At 44.4% G+C, this 20,436-nt stretch overlaps 1 protein-coding gene across 1 annotated transcript; it reads right to left on the bottom strand.

Annotated features, from left to right (window-relative positions):
• Positions 1-19,380: 19,380 nt before the first annotated feature.
• Positions 19,381-19,854, bottom strand: SCP2D1 (SCP2 sterol binding domain containing 1; the record flags this gene model as incomplete). Its single annotated transcript, XM_084624957.1, has 1 exon — positions 19,381-19,854. The coding sequence occupies one exon, from the start codon at positions 19,852-19,854 to the stop codon at positions 19,381-19,383; it is 474 nt and encodes a 157-aa protein (XP_084481083.1).
• Between the last annotated feature and the right edge of the window lie 582 nt (positions 19,855-20,436).

Here is a 20,436-nt window from a genome sequence, read left to right as displayed (position 1 = left end):
CAGAGGTGTGGGGAGGGATGGGGAATGGGATGGGGGAGCTGATGATGTATTACTGTGGCTCTTTGGCAATGCACATTGGTAAATTCTGACTCCTTCTCAGGCTCAGGTTGGTCACCCCTGTACTAGATGTAAGGAGATAAGCATTCTAATCCTGGCTCCCCCTCTAGTCTCTGTCCAACCCTGGACAATTTACTTCACCTTTCTCTGCCTTGGTTTCCCTTCCCATTACTTCTCTAGGGTGATGGCAAACTCTGCAGGTCTTTTGCTGTTTCAGTGTCACCAACTCTTTGTGATTTGGTTGTGAGTCTGGCCATATTTCGTGTTTTTCTTTTTAAAAAATTACAGTTGCTGGAGTCAAGAGAGGATTTGGGAATTTCAACTTTCATTTTAAAAATATGCCCTCGTGGTTACATAGCAACCATGGAAAACGAGAAGCAAGGGTAACCTCAGGGGTCAAATACCAAAAAACAAATAAAAAACCCCAGATTTTTTTTTTAAATCATAATTATTTTTAGTCAAACTCATTATTTCTGAATCCTTGGGGATGGCAGTACTGCTACATGTTTGTACAGCCCCTGGCGCAGTGGGGCCCTGATCTCAGTTGGGGTCTCTAAATAATACCATAATACAAATTAATAATAGTGAGCTGGGATTCCAAGAAAACAGCTTTATAGTGAAGCAGAATGATAGTCCCACATGGGGTCAGTGCTTTGCATTGTACCACTCACCATTCTTGCTACAGCAAATCTCTCCATAGGACCTGTTCATTAATAGAAAGACTCACGTGGCTCATTTCTTGCAGGCATTATAGTAGAAGTGAGTCCTGTGGAGGGATTTGATGGAGGAGAGTCTGTTGGCCCTGTCAATCCATTCATGAAGGCTGTCCCACACGCAGGGGGCAGCATGGGAGAAAGCACAAAGGTGGCTGTAGCAGGTCAAGAAATCCAATATGAAACCGAGGAGAATGTGAGAAACAGAATTAAGAGGCCCACAGCCCCACCAGATCTACCATGGAACTGATTTACTGAACCCGACATCCCCTACCTCACTTATACAAACATGCCAGGCAATTTACAATATTTAGCTACAATATATTTAACTTTGTAAATGAGTAAATGGCTCCCTTGTGTTCCCTGCGTAACTGGTTTAATCACACACGTGTGGACTGGGGGAAGGCCTGCTTCCCATCAAAACAAAATCCCCAGCTCTTGGTAGGGCTCTAGCTGTCCCAATTACAATTCCTCCCACACAAACAGATCTATACATACACCAATACCACTGGCTGAGACAAATGGCTAATCAACAGGACTGGAACATACCACTGGTTTGAGAGCCACATATTTTCCCCTCCCCCCTCACAGTAAGTGCATTTCAAAAAATTATTTACCCAGCACACACAACTTCTCAATGAACGCTACTCTGCAATGTTTGTTCTCTAATGTTCCAATTCAGCAAAGTATTCAAGCATGTGCTGAAGACAATCCCTATAAAATTTCCCTATCTGTGAAATGCTCAAGGAGATTAGAGGGGCTACTAAAATAAAAAACTCACTAATAATGGGGGATTTCAGCTATCCCATATTGACTGGGTACATATCACCTCAGGAAGGGATGCAGAGATAAAGTTTCTTGACAACTTAAATGACTGCTTCTTGGAGCAGCTAGTCCTGGAACCCACAAGAGGAGAGGCAATTCTTGATTTAGTCCTAAGTGAAGCACAAGATCAGGTCCAAGAGGTGAATATAGCTGGACCGCTTGGTAATAGTGACTCTAATATAATTAAATTTAACATCCTTGTGGCAGGGAAAACACCCCAGCAGCCCAGCACTGTAGCATTTAATTTCAGAAAGGAGAACTACACAAAAATGAGGAGATTAGTTAAACAAAAATTAAAAGGTTCAGCACCAAAAGTGAAATCCCTGCAAGCCACATGGGAACTTTTTAAAGACACCATAAGAGAGGTTCAACTTAAATGTATACCCCAAATTAAAAAAACATAGTAAGAGAACCAAAAAAGAGCCACCGTGACTAAACAACAAAGTAAAAGAAGCAGTGAGAAGCAAAAAGGCATCCTTTAAAAAGTAGAAGTTAAATCCTAGTGAGGAAAATAGAAAGGAGCATAAACTCTGGCAAATGAAGTGTAAAAATATAATTAGGAAGGCCAAAAAAGAATTTGAAGAACAGCTAGCCAAAGACTCAAAAAGTAATAGCAAAAAAAATTTTAAGTACATCAGACGCAGGAAGCCTGCTAAACAACCAGTGAGGCCACTGGACAATCCAGATGCTAAAGGAGCATTCAAGGACGATAAGGCCATTGCGGAGAAACTAAATGAATTCTTTGCATCGGTTTTCATGGCTGAGGATGAGAGGCAGATTCTCAAACCCTGACAGGTTTCAGAGTAGCAGCCGTGTTAGTCTGTATTCTCAAAAAGAAAAGGAGTACTAGGGCACCTTGGAGACTAACCAATTTATTTGAGCATAAGCTTTCGTGAGCTACAGCTCACTTCTCCGATGAAGTGAGCTGTAGCTCACGAAAGCTTACGCTCAGATAAATTGGTTAGTCTCTAAGGTGTCACTAGTACTCCTTCTCAAACCTGAGCCATTCTTTTTAGGTGACAAATCTGAGGAACTGTCCATGATTGAGGTGTCATTAGAGGTGGTTTGGGAACAAACTGATAAACTAAACAGTAATAAGTCACCAGGACCAGATGGTATTCACCCAAGAGTTCTGAAGGAACTCAAATATGAAATTGCAGAGGTACTAACTGTAGACTGTAACCTATCATTTAAATCAGTTTCTGTACCAAATGACCAGAGGATAGCTAATGTGACACCAATTTTTAAAAAGGGCTCCAGAGGTGACCCCAGCAATTACAGACCGGTAAGCCTGACTTCAGTGCCGGGCAAACTGGTTGAAACTATAGTAAAGAACAAAACTGTCAGACGCATAGATTAACATAATTTGTTGGGGAATGGTGAACATGGTTTTTGTAAAGAGAAATCATGCCTCACCAATCTACTTGAATTCTTTGAGGGGGTCAACAAGCATGTGGACAAGGGGGATCCAGTGGATATAGTGTATTTAGATTTTCAGAAAGCCTTTGACTAGGTCCCTCACCAAAGGCTCTTTAGCAAAGTAAGCAGTCATAGGATAAAAGGGAAGTTTCTTTCATGGATTGGTAACTGGTTAAAAGATAGGGAACAAAGGGTAGGAATAAATGGTCAGTTTTCAGAATGGAGAGAGGTAAATAGTGGAGTCCCCCAGGGGTCTGTACTGGGCCCAGTCCTATTCAACATATTCATAAATGATCTGGGAAAAGGGGTAAACAATGAGGTGGCAAAATTTGCAGATGATACAAAACTACTCAAGATAGTTAAGTCCCAGGCAGACTGCGAAAAGTTACAAAAGGATCTCACGAAACTGAGTGACTGGGCAACAAAATGGCAGATGAAATTCAGTGCTGATAAATGCAAAGTAATGCACATTGGAAAACATAATCCCAACTATACATATAAAATGAGGTCTAAATTAGCTGTTACCACTCCAGAAAGAAATCTTGGAGTCATTGTGGATAGTTCTCTGAAAACATCCACTCAATGTGCAGCCACAGTCAAAAAAGCAAACAGAATGTTAGGAATCACTAAGAAAGGGATAGATAATAAGACAGAAAATATATTTCCTCTATATAAATTCATGGTACGCCCACATCTTGAATACTGTGTGCAGATATGGTCACCCCATCTCAAAAAAGGTATATTGGACTTGGAAAAGTTTCAGAAAAGGACAACAAAAATGATTAGGGGTATGGAACGGCTGCCATATGAGGAGAGATTAATAAGACTGGGACTTTTCAGCTTGGAAAAGAGATGACTAAGGAGGGCTATGATAGAGGTCTATAAAATCATGACTGTTGTGGAGAAAGTAAATAAGGAAGTGTTATTTACTCCTTCTCATAACACAAGAACTACGAGCCAGCAAATGAAATTAATAGGCAGCAGGTTTAAAACAAACAAAAGGAAGTATATTTTCACACAATGCACAGTCAACCTGTGGAACTCCTTACCAGAGGATGTTGTGAAGGCAAAGATTATAATGGGTTTCAAAAAAGAACTAGATAAATCCATGGAGGATAGGTCCATCAATAGCAATTATCCAGATGGGCAGGGATGGTGTCCCTAGCCTCTGTTTGCCAGAAGCTGAGAATGGGCGACAGGGAATGGATCACTTGATGATTACCTGTTCTGTTCATTCCCTCTGGGGCACCTGGCATTGGCCACTGTCGGAAGACAGGATACTGGGCTAGGTGGACCTTTGGTCTGACGCAGTATGGCTGTTCTTATGGGAGCTGGGCATCAAGTGGGTTTTTTTGGTTCCCTGGTAATTCTGAGGGGTGGGGGGAATTCATTTAGAGTCAAACAAAAACAAAAGCTTTTCGTTTTGGAAAACCAAAATGTTTTTGTTAGATTGAGAGGTTTTCTTAGGTTTTTAATTTTAAACAACATTTAAATATGAAGGAAATTTCAAACAAACAAAAAAAAACTCATTTCAAAAGTGTCATTTAGACTCTTTCAGAATCTTGGGATCCCTCCCCCATGAACAATTCATCAAAGTGTTTCACAAATGATGTTGCTTTCATGTTTCCAAATCTGCATTTTGCAGTTTTTTGCCTTGCTGTAATAATGATACTGACCTCCTTTGTAAAGCGCTTTGGGACATTATTAAGCATGTGCTTAACTTGAGCAGTATTACCAACCCCCAGTGCTTACACTTCTTTGCAATGTGTGAAGAAGCACACACACACAAAGCAGGTGTGAATGATAACATGACGTACAAGGCAATAGAGTTATCAGGCCCAGCATCTGGGGTGTTCATCAACCAGGAACTGCAATTTCCTGATGGTTGGGATTATATTATGGCAATGCCTTGGGTCTGCTCAAGTAATCCGCCCCCTGGAATTTCAGTCATTTAGCAGGGGTCTATAGTAGATCTATGGAGCCAGATCCTTGGTGGCCTGCAGCCACTTTGTACCACACCGCTAGTGATATCTGACCAAAGATTCTGTCTAATCAGCCCCAAGAGAATCATCTTACTGTAACCATGGCCCTCCACTGGCCTAGAGCCTGCAAAGCCAAACGCCTTCATTGCTTCCAGTTTGGAATGGAAAAGAGTGTGGCAAGAGCAAAGTGGGTGTGGGCAGACTGCCTCTAAGCTCCTATGTCATGCAGATCCCCCAGGATCCATGGGGGTTGGGAAATGGACCCCTATTACTCTTTCCCTAGAGGGCAAAATCCCATGGAACAATTTGGAACTTTCCTTGCCCTTCATCCCTTCCAGTGGCTTTACTGAAGGAAGGGGCAATATGCCATTGCAGACGTTGGGCCAGATCTTCAGGTCATATAAATCAATACAGCTCCATTGATTTAGCAGAGCCGAGCATCTGACCCTTAGTCTCCACTGATGTCAATACAGCATCTTATCAAGGCAGAAAATTATTTTCTATAAGCACATTGATTCATAGATTCCAAAGCCAGAAGGGGCCATTGTCACCGTCTCTTCTCACCTCCTGTAGACCACAGGCTAGAGAACTTCATGCAGTGATTCCTGCATCAAGCCCACGGCTTGCGTGGGAATTAGAGCCAGCCTTTTAGAAAGAAATCCAGTCCTCAAGTAAAGATTTCGAGTAGTGGATTCTCCACCACATCTCCAGCTACATTGTTCCACTAACTGGTTATTTACCCTTCCACAAACAGGTATACGCATGGGTGTGTATGGTGATGGAGTCTGAACTAGCAGATGAAAGCCAAGAGGCATTGCCATTTCGGTACACAGTTAATGTGATACCGACAAAGAGTCACAGCAAATCCTTCTGTTGCTCTGCCCAGTTCAAGAGGTTAAACTGGATGCAAAAGAGGAAAGGCTAAATTGGTGCCTCTGCAGGTTAATTCCACATGAGGGACTGGAGATTCTATGGCCCAGATATTGATCCCCGTGACGGCCCCTATACGTTGCTCTGGCAGCCCCAGAGGAATTTCCACAGGGGTAGAGTAAGGCTAAAGTAATGTGACCAGAGTCCTGCCCCTTCTTGTAGCCTGCAATGAAGAGGCATACAAGGGGCAGGAGGGGGTGTTGGAGGCAGAAAGGGGAGTGGCTAGAGCACTTTGCAGACCAGCCGATAGGCAGCATGGCTCTCAGAGCAGCCCTGAGACAGGGAGGTACAAACATTGCACAAAGCCACCTTTGCCATTCCCCCTGTCTGGGCTGTGCCACCTTTACTGAGGCTTGTGTGAAGCCTGGCCTCATGAGTTTGCCCTCCAAGAATTTCCTTTGGGGGCAGGGATTGGCATCCCCACATAACTGGTCAAGGGCTCAGAACACAGTTGCCATGGATACCAGGGATCTGCTGGAGGCCTGTGCCCAAGTACAGCCTAACACCTGCCAGCCCAGTGTCAGCCCGTTGTCATTAGTGGATCATGGAGCACTGTTGTAGTTTGTACACCATGATGATCCACTAATGACAACACTAGGTTGCCATGAGACCCCTGCTGTCACCCACTGGGCTGGCTGCTGCTGAGAAGCCAGGTGGAAAGGTAGCCACATTAAACAACCAACTAAACTGCACTTTCAGTTCCTTGAGCAGCATCGCTCCAGAGGGAACTGGAAATGAGACAGCAAGGAGGAGAGATGTTAGGAGATTTTTAACAGATCAGTTAAAAATAGACAAAGAGTGAACACAATTTATGTGTGTGCGTACACATGCAAGAGTGGGACACTGAAAGCATCAACCCTAAAAAAGATAGTATGTTTAAAAATGTCCCCACGTGGCCAACCATCATCCTCTCACCTGGATGGTTTGCTGCTGAGCTGGTGTCGCTGGTCAATCACAAGGCCAGTGCTTCCGACCCTCTACACTGTCAGCCCCATGCAAGTCAAAGCCTTTGCCCACTGAGCTTCTACCAGCACTTGAGCGCCGACTGCTGTAATTACCATTAAAAAAAAGCATCCAGACCCAGAGCAGAACAACATGAGGAAACATGCCATTGAGAATGAGGAGTACCAGCTCATTTGAGCGAGAAGCACGTTGCCATATTGCCAGGATCGCTTTCCACCACAAAACGATAAATGTCTCAAATATTTCCTCCTTTCAATTCCACAACTAAAAACCATTTCACCTGACAAAGAAGTAAAACTGCTTGTAACAGAGCTGCCACTTCCTGAGCAGCCCCTCCTGGCCGGATTCTCTTTGCAGCAGCCTCTCTCCATTCCCCCCTTTTGGGGCCCCTTGTAGACACTACCCCCCCAGCCTTTCTGATTAGTCCTTCCACCCTCCACTTGAGGCTGGTTTAATGACCTCAAACAGTCCCACCAATAAAGTCCATCACTGCCAGCCAAAGGTTCCTACTTATCTTTAGTTCTTCAGTCATCCACACCATGCACTTCTCCTGCTACAGCCAGATCTTCACAGGGTTACTTCTCGTTGCTCTCTCTCTTTGGAGTTTAGCCTTCTGGCCCCAAGCTTCCTTCTTTTGCTACACTCTTCCCTGAGGGAGAAGGCAGTCTATATACTGCCCTCCTCCAGACAGCTCCTCCTGGTTGGCTGGAAGAGAGGGGTGTCTGCCACACCCTACCAACAGGGCTCTTGATCCCAGGCCCTTAAAGGAACAGTGTCCTGGGGTTCCTCCTCTCCATCCAATTCCTAATTCCCTGACACTATTTCCTCTTTTCCTCTACCAGGCTATTTCCTGGGTCTTTTCTCATTGCGGCTCCCTAGTATGGAGTCTTCTGGGCCCTCTACTCTAAAAGGGCCAATATACCCATTACATTGCTATTGCATCTTTCCATCTGATTATTTTTAATCCAAAATTAAACTAATTAAATAATCCTCCCTAAATCACAGTACAAACACTTCTTACAGGGCACATCTTGTGAGCATTTTAAGCTAAAAGACATTGAGAGATCATTCAGATGGAAATCAATTAGTTTTATTCACTCCTAGGCTAGGACAGGTGGAAGAGACCAATACAGGAATGAGGACACAGCTTTTTGCTTATGGGCTCCTGCCAATATCTCATCAACGTTTAGAGACCCAAAGTCCCCTACATGGGCCATTGCCACAGAGTGGAGTGGAATCATTGTGGGTTTACACTTGCAGTTTACTCCTTCTTCCAGTGACAGGTTGGGGAGATCCAGCCCTCCACCCACAGTTTTTGAAGCACCCACCAGAGATAAAGGCCATCCTACAGAAGGCTTTCAGGCAGGTTTGCCAACCCTCCCGGTTCGGCCTGGAGTCTCCCGGAATATTCAGCATCAATCTCCCGGTGACTATTGAAAGCAATGCAGGAGATTTTAATAGGATATTTTAAGAAAATGACATTATGTCATGTTGGGGGGATCTCCCGGAATAGCTTCAGTCAGAGTTGGCAACTCTACTTTCAGGGCAGTTTCTGTCCTAGAGTCACTGTTGTACAGGGGCCTGAATTTACATGAGCTCCTCTGTGTTTTGTTAGCAATATGAAATGCAGCATGCAGACTTGCAGGAAATGGATCTTTATTAAGCATGGTGAGAAGCCAGTGTTACATACTAATCCACAGACCAGATCCTCAGCTGCTGTAAATCAGTGTAGCTCCATTGACTTTACACCCACTGAGGATCAGGCTCTACATCTCAGTGTCTATTGAAAGTCTGCAAAATTCCCCAACGCTTCCTAACAAGCAGGCTATTAATATGGGCTATAAATCTTGCAATGTGCTTTGGTGAGTTTCCAGCTGTTTTCAAGTGTTAACTAAACATTACTTTAATTATACTGCTGAGCTATATAAATATTATGCTTTGCAAAATGGTACAAAGCGGTTATTTTTAGTAGTTGACAGATGTTTGTTATGATTAGCCAAGTCAGATGCTTGGAGAGAGAGAGAGAGAGAGAGAGAGTCAGAAATTTGCCTCTCTTCCAGTGTTGGAATTCACTGGCGAAAATGGAGGGCGGGGGGTGGGAATCACAGAATCACAGAATATCAGGGTTGGAAGGGACCAGCTCATTTGCACTGAATCTGATCTCTCATCAAAGGAGGCAGTGTTGAATGAGTGGGGCTCAGCTCTGGCATCACCCAAGCATTGCTCCCACGGCTAGAATGAAACCCTTAGGTTCAGAACTCCCGCTATCAAAGGGCTGGGTAGTGTCTTTAATCCTGGCCATGAGCAACGAGGGACTCATTTACTGTTGGCCTGCACCAGCCGTAAATGCAGAAGTCTGCAGAAGAGAAGAGTGAGGGGGGGATTTGATAGCAGCCTTCAACTACCTGAAGGAGGGTTCCAAAGAGGATAGAGTTGGGCTGTTCTCAGTGGTGGCAGATAACAGAACAAGGAGCACTGGCTTCAAGTTGCAGTGAGGGAGGTCTAGGTTGGATATTAGGAAAAAGTATTTCACCAGGAGGGTGGTGAAGCACTGGAATGGGTTACCTAGGGAGGTGGTTGGAATCTCCTTCCTTAGAGGTTTTTAAGGCCCAGCTTGACAAAGCCCTGGCTGGGATGATTTAGTTGGGGTTGGTCCTGCTTTGAGCAGGGGGTTGGACTAGATGACCTCATGGGGTCTCTTCCCACCCTAATCTTCTATGATTCTATGATGACATGCCCCATTCCACCCCAGCTGCCCTGGTCAGTGATAGGGACGGAACCAAGGTTCTGCCCAGTCCCTGGCTACCTGCTCCAGATGGGGGATGGGAGGTGGGGTGAAAAGCATGCAGCACAGTATGATCCAGTGAGTAGAGCACAGGACAGGGACTCAGGAGACCTGTTCTGTGACCTTAGGCATGTCCCTTCCCATCTTCATGTCTCTGTTTCCCATCCCGCCCTGTCTGTCTTGTCTAAATAGATTGCCAGCTCTCCAAGGCAGGGACTGCATCTCACCAGATGCATGCACTGAGCCACATCATAACAGAGCCCCATTCCTGGCTGGGGACTCTGGGTGCTGCTGCAATGCACATAATAAAAACACCATCACATGCCTGGATCAAAGACACAGGCCAAGGGTGTAAATTGAGTTCTGACTCCCTTGGGCAATCATGTAGTCCTAGGGTGGCATTTTCCAAAGCGCCTAAGTTCCATTTTCAAAAGAGGGTCCTAGTTGCCTGAGACAAAATCCCATTGACTTTCAATGAGATATAGGCTCCGAAAGGCCAGATTTTCAAAGTACTTCAGTTCCTTAAGATGCAGTGAGGCGCCTAGTGGGATTCCACTTAAACAGGTTAGGCAGCTAACTCCCATTGCAGTCAATTTGAAAATGCCACTGGGTGCCTATCTGCTGCTTCAGGTACCTAAAAACCTTTGAAAATCTGGCCCTCCATGTTTAGATCATTTTTTAAAATAGGATTAAGACTCCCAAGTCGCTTTTTTAACTTCAACTCCAAGCCACAACGGATGTGTCTACACTGCAAAGTAGCAGCGAGTCTCAGAGCCCGGGTCTACAGACTCGGGCTCATTCTATGGGTTCCAGCTACCCACCTCCCTAGGCTATAGAGCCCGAGCTCCAATCTGAGCCCAAATGTTTACACAGCGCTTTTTAGCACCGTAGCACGAGTCCGAGTCTGTAGACTTGGGCCCTGAGCCTCACTGCTGTGGGCGGCTGCTTGTACCCAACGTAGCCCCAATTTTCCTTTTCAGAAGTTAACAGCAACTGAAATCTCTTCATAAATGGGATAGGAGCATTAACCCAAGAATGGGACTTTGGCTGGGCAGGTTCTCTCTCTCTGCAAGCACAGAAAAGAAGTAGAAACATAAAAGGAAGAATCTTAAGTTGTTTCTCTCAAAGTCCATGCCTCTCAACCCACATTTGAGTGATGGATCTGCTAAGCAGGCGACTAGAACTCCCATCAGCCCCCCCACACTACAAATCTTCTGAGATCACAGACATGCCCCAGGTCATTTACTTGATTACAGAAAAAAAATGCATTTTACTGATTTCACCTTTAAATTGGCTTGGCGTAGCTTCTCCAGCACTTGCTTCACTCCCGGGTTCAGTCTGTCTCAGTGACTCCCTCTTTTCCCAGCACCTTGCTGAATTGCCAGTACTTGGAACACTGCCTGTGGATACACAATCACCTTCAGGTGCCAGGTACCAAACCCCATTCCCTGGTACATGACTTGGGGGTCATAATGGCACCTCTCATTGCAACACAGCCTCTCATATTTTGCCTATGATCCAGGCCACCAGGAATTCATGTCGACCTAATGGTGGGGGTTCCATCGTGCCTTTTCAGCCCTTCTGTCAGGTTCCCTTTCACCTCTGCAGGAACAACCATCTCACTCCCCAGGGATAGAGTCACATTCGTCTCCATGGCGACCTTGTATACCTTCGTTTCACCCCCACAGGTGTCATGGCAAACTGTCTCTCCTTGATGATACAGGAAGTCACAGGCTAGATGCAGGGTGTCCCAAGCAACAGTGGTTTGTCATATTCCCATGATCTTGAGATGAGTTTGGTTTGGTCTGGAACCTGGGACTACACCACCAAAAGGTCTCAACGTTCTTCAGGCTCCCTGCGTGGCTCTTATCCACAATACTGAGCGTGCAGTGCAAACCTGTGCCCAAGAGTCTACCAGCACCGGACAGGGATCCATTGATCTCTCTCGTGGTGTAGTATTTGGCCCAGACTCATTGGCGGTTACAGTTTCTTGTTTGGAGAAAAGTAGGTCTGCGGGCAGGGGCCTGGCCATTGGATCCTGCCCTTGATAATTTCTTTGCTTCTCTGGTTATCCTCCTTGTCCCTGCATCTCATCACAGGAGACAATACAACCATGCTGTGATTCCAGCAGCTGAGGCCCAGTGGTTGCCTAGAAATCCCACCACACTCAGGCTCCAGACAGCAGCAGATCCAGGACAGGCTGGGGAAGCCAGGGTCAGAACCGGACTGGAGTCTGCAGGGACTGAGATGGGGGGAGAAGAGGGCAAGAAAAGTGGGGTGGGAGAAATGACCCTAAGGGAGCATGAGAGGAGGAGGAACCATAAGGAAGTGTGAGAAAAGGATAAGGATGAATTACAGGGAGCAGGTAAGGAGCAGGAGGATGACAATCCATGAGGGAGCACAATGAGGAGGAACCACAAGGCAATGAATGAGGAGGAACCATGAGGGAGGATGCGAGGAGGAGAAAGATGGATCACAAGCGAGCACACAATGAGCAAAATGAGGAGGGACTGTGTGGGAGCACACAAGGAGGAGAGACCATGAGGGACCAGATGGTAATAGGGTGACCAGATGTCCCGATTTTATAGGGATAGTCCCTATATATGGGGCTTTTGCTTATATAGGTGCCTATTACCCCCCACCCCTGTCCGGATTTTTCACTCTTGCTATCTGGTCAGCCTAGATGGTAACCTGGCTCTCTGGCTGGGTCACCTTCTTTAGTCCACCCCTTCCAGGGTCCCAACTGTCCCAAACTAAAAGTCCAAAAATGTCTTCAACAGAAACAAAAATCCTTCTGCCCTCTCTGGGACTCTTCCTCAGCCAGTCCTCAGTTCAACCTACTGCACCTATGCAGGGCTCAATAACCCTTGCAATGGGCTTGTACACCCCCCTTCTTGGGGCCAGTAGGGGAACCCAAGTCCCACCCTCAACTCTGGGTTCTGGCCCAGGCCCCTGTACTGAACAGCTAGATTTGCTCCTTTACCTTTGCTGCAGTTTTCCTTGGGCTACTGCCTGCCTCTCTTCTCAAGTTCCCCCAAATGTCTGCCAGATCTTTCCCCAGTTAGTCAGGGTCTCTCCTAGCCCTCGCTGTTAGGAGAGCTTTTCTTCCTCCTTCTCTTCCCTGAAGCTTCCTTGCCTGCACTGAATTTTCCCCTGCTAACTTAGGGCTCTGCGAGAACCTTCTTGCTTCCTGCAGTTTTTACAGACACAGGAGAGCTGCAGCTCCTTTTATACAGAAATCACCTGATTCCTCTCAGGTGGGGCCCATCCTCCAATCGAGACTGGTTTAGCCCCAGGCTCTCAACACAGAGCTCAAGCCCTCCCAGTACAATTTGTCTACAATTATTTTTTGCTGTGAGATGGTTACTATTTACCATCGTTAATCTAACTAATTGTTAAAGTGCCTGGAGTTTATCCAATGGGCATTTGTATTGTTCTTTAATCTAAACAAACAAACAAAAAGAGACCACTAAATTCAGGGCAGCACCACAGAAAAGGTTGAACCCATTTGTAAAGGAAACAAATCTGCTTGAATCACCCCCAGAATACCAAGATGTATCAAAACCAACACAAATACACACACACACACGTACTTTGTTTAAAATGTTTATTTTCTCAATATGTAAAATGCATCAGATAAAAACCTACTTATACTGAAATATAACACAACAGCCATATATGCTGGGGACTCAGATGAAAACATTACAAGGAGCTGTAGCAGAAACATTAAAACAGACTAACATATTTACAATAGAAACAATAGCACATTTAAATTCAGATATGGGCCCCTTAACTTCTTTAAAATGTCCCTAGATTACCTCCACATTGATAAGTAATTAGGAGTTGTATTGCATATTCTACTAGGATACCTGTAAAACATTTGTAAGTTATACATTCATCTGACCAACATCTCGTTGTACATGTGACAAGCCTGGAATAACTGCTATCTGAAGATATTCAGAAGTGAATGTTTATGTTTTTTAAATATTTGTTTTATTGTGGCACTTGTACTCATTGTATTTTGCTAGTGGATGCATTGTTAACCATGTGCCCTGAATAGAAATGGAAACTGTGCCTTTAAGAAGAGGGCAGAACCCTCAATAGTGTGTTTGTTTGCTATCCTCAATGCCTGGAGCTCCAGGCAGTTTGCAGGATTGGGAGCTTTGTCTGCAGGACACTCAGAGCAGAGCATGAGCGATCCACTTTGTATTTGCAGTGTCTGGAAAATCCCCCCTCTATAAGCTCCCAGACTTGAGTTAAACTCTCCAGAAAACAAGCCTCATGCATGTCCTGGTCTCTTTCAGCGTTGCTCTCCTACCTTCTTCTTGATATATTTAATAACTTCTTCTGAATTATTAAAAAAGCCACCATCTGTGTCTTACAAGTCAAAAATATACAGCGGCTCTTGCACATATTTCAACTTTGAACCCAACCAACACAAGTTGTCTACATCTCCACAAAGATTCCCGGTCCCTGTTTTACATTTAGTTCACAGTTCTGAAATTACATTGGACGTTGGTTTGCTTGAGTGAGATATTCTGGTACTGGGTATCCCTGGCTGGAAATGAAATGATATCATCCTGTGTTTAGTATTTATTGGTACAAATGTAACCAAATCTGCTCAAACATCAAACGTCACTGTATGCCAGCATAAGAATTCAAAAAGCATTCTTATCTGCTGGCTTCTTGTAATATCCCATATGGCTGCATTCACGGATATTAGAAATTCATTGAGATCTCATTTGAATATTTATCATTCCTCTTGCTAAAGGTTTCATCTGAGGTTGTCTCAGTGAATTTCCCAAAACTGCACTCAAATGCCTGAGTAAATAAAAACCAACAGAAGCGACTAGTTAAGATAGCAAACTTTTATCACTGCAAATGACACTACTAGTGCCTTATCAAAGACCTCCATCGGCCGACCGTGTCTCAGCGGTGCAGACACTTCTCCTGAAAGCACGATTTGGATTTTGCCGTTGAGATGCAGAGATGATCAGATCCTTGCTGTGTCTGTACTGAGGGAGTGTTCCCTGCCCAATCCAAACAAACCCCGCGACACTACATGTGCAGCACACAGATCAGAAATCATCCTGCAAAGTCACCTTCTTTTCTAAAACTTCTAAGCACAGAAGGGAGCTCCATTTAGGAACAGCACAGGGCATCAGCATTCCCCTTCTGTGGCGCTTACCACTTTTGCAGGAGGAAGGAAAGTCTTGTAAAGGCACTGGACTGGCACTCAATTCTGGGTTCAATTCCTGGCTCTGCCACACTCCCTGTATGACCTTCGGCAAGTCATTTAACCTCTCTGTGCCTCATTTTCCCAATAAATGGGGATATTAATCCTTCCTTGATCTTGTCTATTTAGACTGTAAGCGCTCTGGTGCAGAGACCGTCTCTTTCTATGTGGATGTACAGTGCTTGCCACGATGGGGCCCTAATCTCAACTGGGACCTCTATACACGATTATGCAGGAGAGGATGACTTCAGAGAATGAGCGAGTAATCTGCATGATGGAAAAGGAGAGTGGTGCTAGACTGATCACTTGAGGCCTGATCCTTGCATTAGACTCAATAGCTATTTTGTCACTGACTTCAGCAGGGAAGACTCAGACCCTCGGATTTTATTCTTGTTGTCCTGCCAAACCATGAGGTGTGGCTCAAGTGTCCTCCCTGCTTGCTTGCTGCTTGTAGTGGTTTCTCCCCTCTCTTCACAGAGGTTGGGTCTTGGGTTCTTGTTTGTGATGTCTGGTGCCTTCACTCGAGGTGACTCCTTGCTGCACCTGGGACAAAGGGGTTCTGTCCCTTGAGAAAAGGGACTAATGCTGTCACTGCTGGCAGGACACTCCCATCTGGATTCCAATTCACCCAACAGGGCTTGTTCTATTGGAAAAGCTTTGAGGCTGAAGGAGAATTCAGGGTTTTAAACACTCCAAAGGGATTTCCCAGAAATGAGATGGTCACTGGTCAATGTTCCTTATATGTGAAAAAATCCTTACTTCTTCCAAAACATCAGTGATCCGAAGCACCAATGCAACCCAGATTGCTAGCAAACTGGCCCATATCACCTCCTGGTTAAGAGCTTGAGTCCCATTCGCATTAACTAAGGAGTGTGAAAAGGAGATCATAGCTAGGTGCCCCTGGGCCTCTAGATGATCAGGGGGTCCCTTCAGGCCTTAAACTCATAAGAATGGCCATACCAGGTCACACCTATGGTCCATCTAGCCCAGTATCCTGTCTCTGACAGTGGCCAATGCCAGATGCTTCAGAGGGAAGTAACTGAACAGGCCAGTTACAAGTGATTCATCTCTTGTCATCCAGTCCCAGCTTCTGGCAGTCAGAGGTTTAGAGACACTGGGAGCATGGCGTTACATCCCTGACCATCCTGGCTAACAGCCATCAATGGACCCATCCTCCATGAACTTATCTAATTCTCTTTTGAACCCAGTTATACTTCTGGCCTTCACAACATCCCATGATACACATATTTGGTGAGTGGGTTAGGTTCAGTTTAATACTGAAAAGTCACTGGGTAAAATTTTCAAAAGGGCCTACGTGACTTAGGAAACTAAGTCCCATTTTCAAATAATATTTAAACATTTTGGGCCAGATTTTCAAAGGTATTTAGCTGCTTAAAGCTGCAGATAGGCATCTAGTGGGATTTTCAAAACCCCACAAACAGGTTAAACACCTAACTCCCGTTGAAAATCTTTTTGAAAAATCCCATTGGTCACCTATCTGCATCTTTAAACACCTAAATACCTTTGAAAATCTGGCCCTTAGGCACTATTTCAAGCCTCAAAAATACAGTTTGGCTCAGTTTGGGGTGAACGGTTCATTCTTTTAGAATCAGGCAGGTCTCCTCCTGACTTGATATCTTGCAGTGAACTAAAGATCAGTGACATTCAGGCCAGCATTAAGATGTGAACATCACACCAACCTGTGCAGGAATCATCCTCTAGCAAAGTTTCCAACAGGAATACCATGGAATGGCAGATTCTAACCTCTATACAGACACCAAGAGCTTCGTGAGCCTGAAGTGGGTATCGTAGCTAGAAGCAGACCTATCCCCCAAACTGGGACAAATGTAAGAACAAGGAGTTCTTATGACAAATGTGCATTTTGATTTAGGTTAGTCAGGACTACTAGGGAGGGTGACCAGAAACTCCAGAGAGTCCTTAGAGAATAGGGCAACTCCCTGAAAAGTGGAATTCAGTAACACACACCTGAGTAGCAAAGGCTACATCTTAGCCTCCTGGAGGTTCAGAAGATCAGGAGTTTAGGTTAAGCTCATTAAGGATTAGATTGTCACAGCCCTTTCTCTTCTTCAATGTGACTTACATCTCCCCGTGCGGATGGGGAATGGTGACTTGGAGTGGCAATTTTTCCTTGCTCTTCCCCTGGGGCAGCTACTCACCCCTTATTCAGTGCAGATTGTAAAGTTACAGCAGAGCCCTGACTACCAAGGGCACCGGCCAGTCTGGATCTGAAGTTTCCCCAAAGTTCAGGAGAGCTGGCTCATAGGGTTTGACTCAGGCCCATTGCTAATTCAGCGCAAACAACTTGCAATGTAATGCTCTGTAGAAAAAACAAGTCAAACTACTCAGCCACACTGACAATTTTTGAACTGGTTGTATCCCCTCGGGATAAAGATCTAAAGCCCAGGTCCTCAAAGATATTTAAGGTCCTAAGTTAAGAGCCTAAATACCTTTGAGTATCTCGATAAAGCATCACTATTGGAAAGCAGAGCAAAGATGTTTGCTTTGTGGTGAGTAAGATGTTAGGTTGCATTGAGAAAGGGATGTGGAATAACATAGCAACTGTCACCTAGAGCTGGGTGGAAATTTTTCATCAAAATACTTTGTTCAGTGAAAAACATTATTTTTGTTGAAATCAAAACGTTTTTTTAAAAGTGTCAATTTTTACAAAATTTTGTACAAAAAGAAATGAAGTGTTTTGAGAATGTAACGTCTCGCTTCAGCATTTTCAGGATGGAGCATTTCAATGTCCCATTTCAAAAAGACTTGTTGAAACAAAGTTCATCATTGTTTCTATGCTTTTAAAAAAGTTTAAAAAGGTCAAAATCAGAATGAAATGTTTGTTTTTTATCAAAAGCAAACATTTCAATCAACCCATTTTTTTTTCAGAATTTCATTTCAAAGGAAATTTTAAAAATATATATTTGTTTTTGCTCCCTTTCAGAATGGAAAACATTTCAAAATTATGGAAATTCCCACAGAACCAAAAGTCCAGCTCCTGCCCAGCTCTACTACTGTTATGGCACTGAAGGCAGTTAGGTGTTGTGGTGAAAGCAAAACGCTGGGAGTCAGGAGGTCTGAGTTCTAATCTCATCTCTGCCAGTGATTTGTAAATCACTATACTTGTCTATGTCTCAATATGCCATGTGTAAAATGCACACCTATCCTACAGGGGTGTTATGAGGACTCCACAATTTAACTTGGCAAGGGAAAAGTAACAGGAGATATGACTGAGATATATAAATTAGTGATTGGCAGAGATAAACCTGGGCAGGTGCTCATAGTTCTCCTTTCCATCATTCAAGAACAAGGTGATACTATGAAGGGGGAAAACATTAAAAGGATGTTTATATAAGGCCCACTTAACCTGTGGAACCCACTGCTGCAGGAAAATATTAAGGCAAGTAGTTTAGTAATTTTCAACAAAGGATTAGACTTATGATAAGAATAGCATCTACATTCGCACAAGTTAAGATAAAACAACATGGCCTATCAATCCTTATGCTTCACATATGACTGGATTCACAGACTTGGTCAGTGGTCAGGAATTGGCCAGTGTCAGAAAAAGAGCCCCTGGCCTGTTCAGCTACAGCAATTCCTCCATAAAAACATCATGCAAGGCAGCCAATTGGACTTTTGAGCTCCTCAGCCTTATGGAACACCTTCTTTTGAGGTGTTGTGTTGCATGGCTTCCAGAACTCTGGGGAAGTCGCAGCACCCATTGGCTTCTCCAACTAATGTTGAACATGCCTTAATGACATGCTCCAGAAGTGATCTCCTTATGTTTAGAGATTGCCCATGCTATGTCTTCCCCCCAGTTTTACGATTTACTGGTACCTGCCTCCCCCACCTGCCTCCACAAATCCATGTTATAGTGACCTCCCTCTGGTTAAAAGTACTGGCCATAACTCCGTCTTGAACATGTCTCAATGGGCCATATTCATCCCCAGCATTCAGTGGAGTTACCCGAGGGCTGAATCTAGCAGTGTCTCACCACTACTTTCCCATTTGGCTGTGGAGGAACACTGGAGGTTCAAAACCTTCTCTGGGCGGGTGATGACTGCAGTGCTCCCAGCCCCAGTCATCTTTGGAAGCTCAGGGTGTGAACCCTGCTCTCCTGAACCTCAGAGTGGCAGGCACATACTTTCCTGAGACTGAAATGTAAAGCACTGTACGCATTCCATATGCTTGCTGCGGCTAAGCAAATGCATGACAAAAGCTTCCATTGAGGACCAGTGAGAGACATGGTGCATTATGCTATTAACTCCCAGTTTACTGTAACAATAATAATTGATCAATCAAATTAGCTGTAGAGTGTCTCCAAACTTGAATAGTAAGAATTTGCATTAAAATAGGATGTGCTTTTTTCAGTCTCCATTGTGAGCAACTCTGCTGTATGACAAAAGGAATTCAGTCTTGGCCGTTCTTGCCACCAGTAAGGCACTGTGTAGCTCAGAGTTTAGCATGATTTTTAAGAATCATCTCCAGCTTCTGACCCAACATGATGTTGCCTCTTACCTTCAGCCTGCCAACAAAGAGTGCCCTATGGGGCTTAATCTTGCCCAGGGCCAACTGCATGAAGTCATGATCGGAAAGGGTAAAGACCGTGTCAGCAGGACAACGTGAAGCTCCTTGGTAGATCTCTCCAGAGCCAGTCTTTAAGTCAAGAGTCCACTGCACCACCATCTTTCCATCTCTAGTGATGTCCCACTGAAATATGGCATTCACTTTCTTGACCATCTGGCTTCCCATTTCCTTAATACGGCGACCAATTTCCTCAAATATAAGATCACTCTGGAGGCCGGCGGCTTTCCCTGAAGATTTAGCGGAGGTGGAGGTCAGAGCCATGTAGGAGCCTGAGCCAGTGGCTTCTTCTGTCTCTTTGATCTTAGTCTGAAGGTACGTTTTCTTTCTTTCCTTCCACATCTCTCTTTGCAGATTTGCTGCAGACTACAATTTGACCTCAAGATACCAACAATGAACCGTTGTCTGATTTGTCTGTCTGCTGATTATTGTACTGTACTTTTGTGTTTCTTTCGTAAACCTTGCCTTCTGCTTTTGTATTAAAGGTATTATTTAAATTTTTTCAATAATGTGAAATCATTGTTGGGGTGGTGGCATTGTGACATCAGAGGTAACCCAGCCAATCAGCCTAAAGTGTTAGTTCATTTGCATACTGTAATTTTATTGGTTAATACTTTACAGTGTTAAAATGTGGGGATGGTTGCATTTACTGTCACATTTCATGCTTTTTACTTAACAGCCATGATTATATCATAGTTGTGAAATAAGTTGGGGGGTTTTGTTGTTGTTGGCTAGCAATGGGATGTTTGTTATACGCTTAATTCAGGAATACTGCATTTGTAACTGTGGGCTGTAGACTACACACAACCTGTATATATCACAGGGTTACACAATATAGCAGTCACAGACACCAAGTCTGAGTATTTGTGACTGTCTTTAACTCTTCAAAATGTGTGTGCATAGCCACCTTGAGATGTGTATATG

Source organism: Lepidochelys olivacea (assembly GCF_965140295.1).
Source record: "Lepidochelys olivacea isolate rLepOli2 genome assembly, chromosome: 3".
NCBI lineage: Eukaryota > Metazoa > Chordata > Testudines > Cheloniidae > Lepidochelys > Lepidochelys olivacea.
Note: the sequence above shows the minus strand (reverse complement) of the source record. Positions and strands in the feature narration are given on the sequence as shown.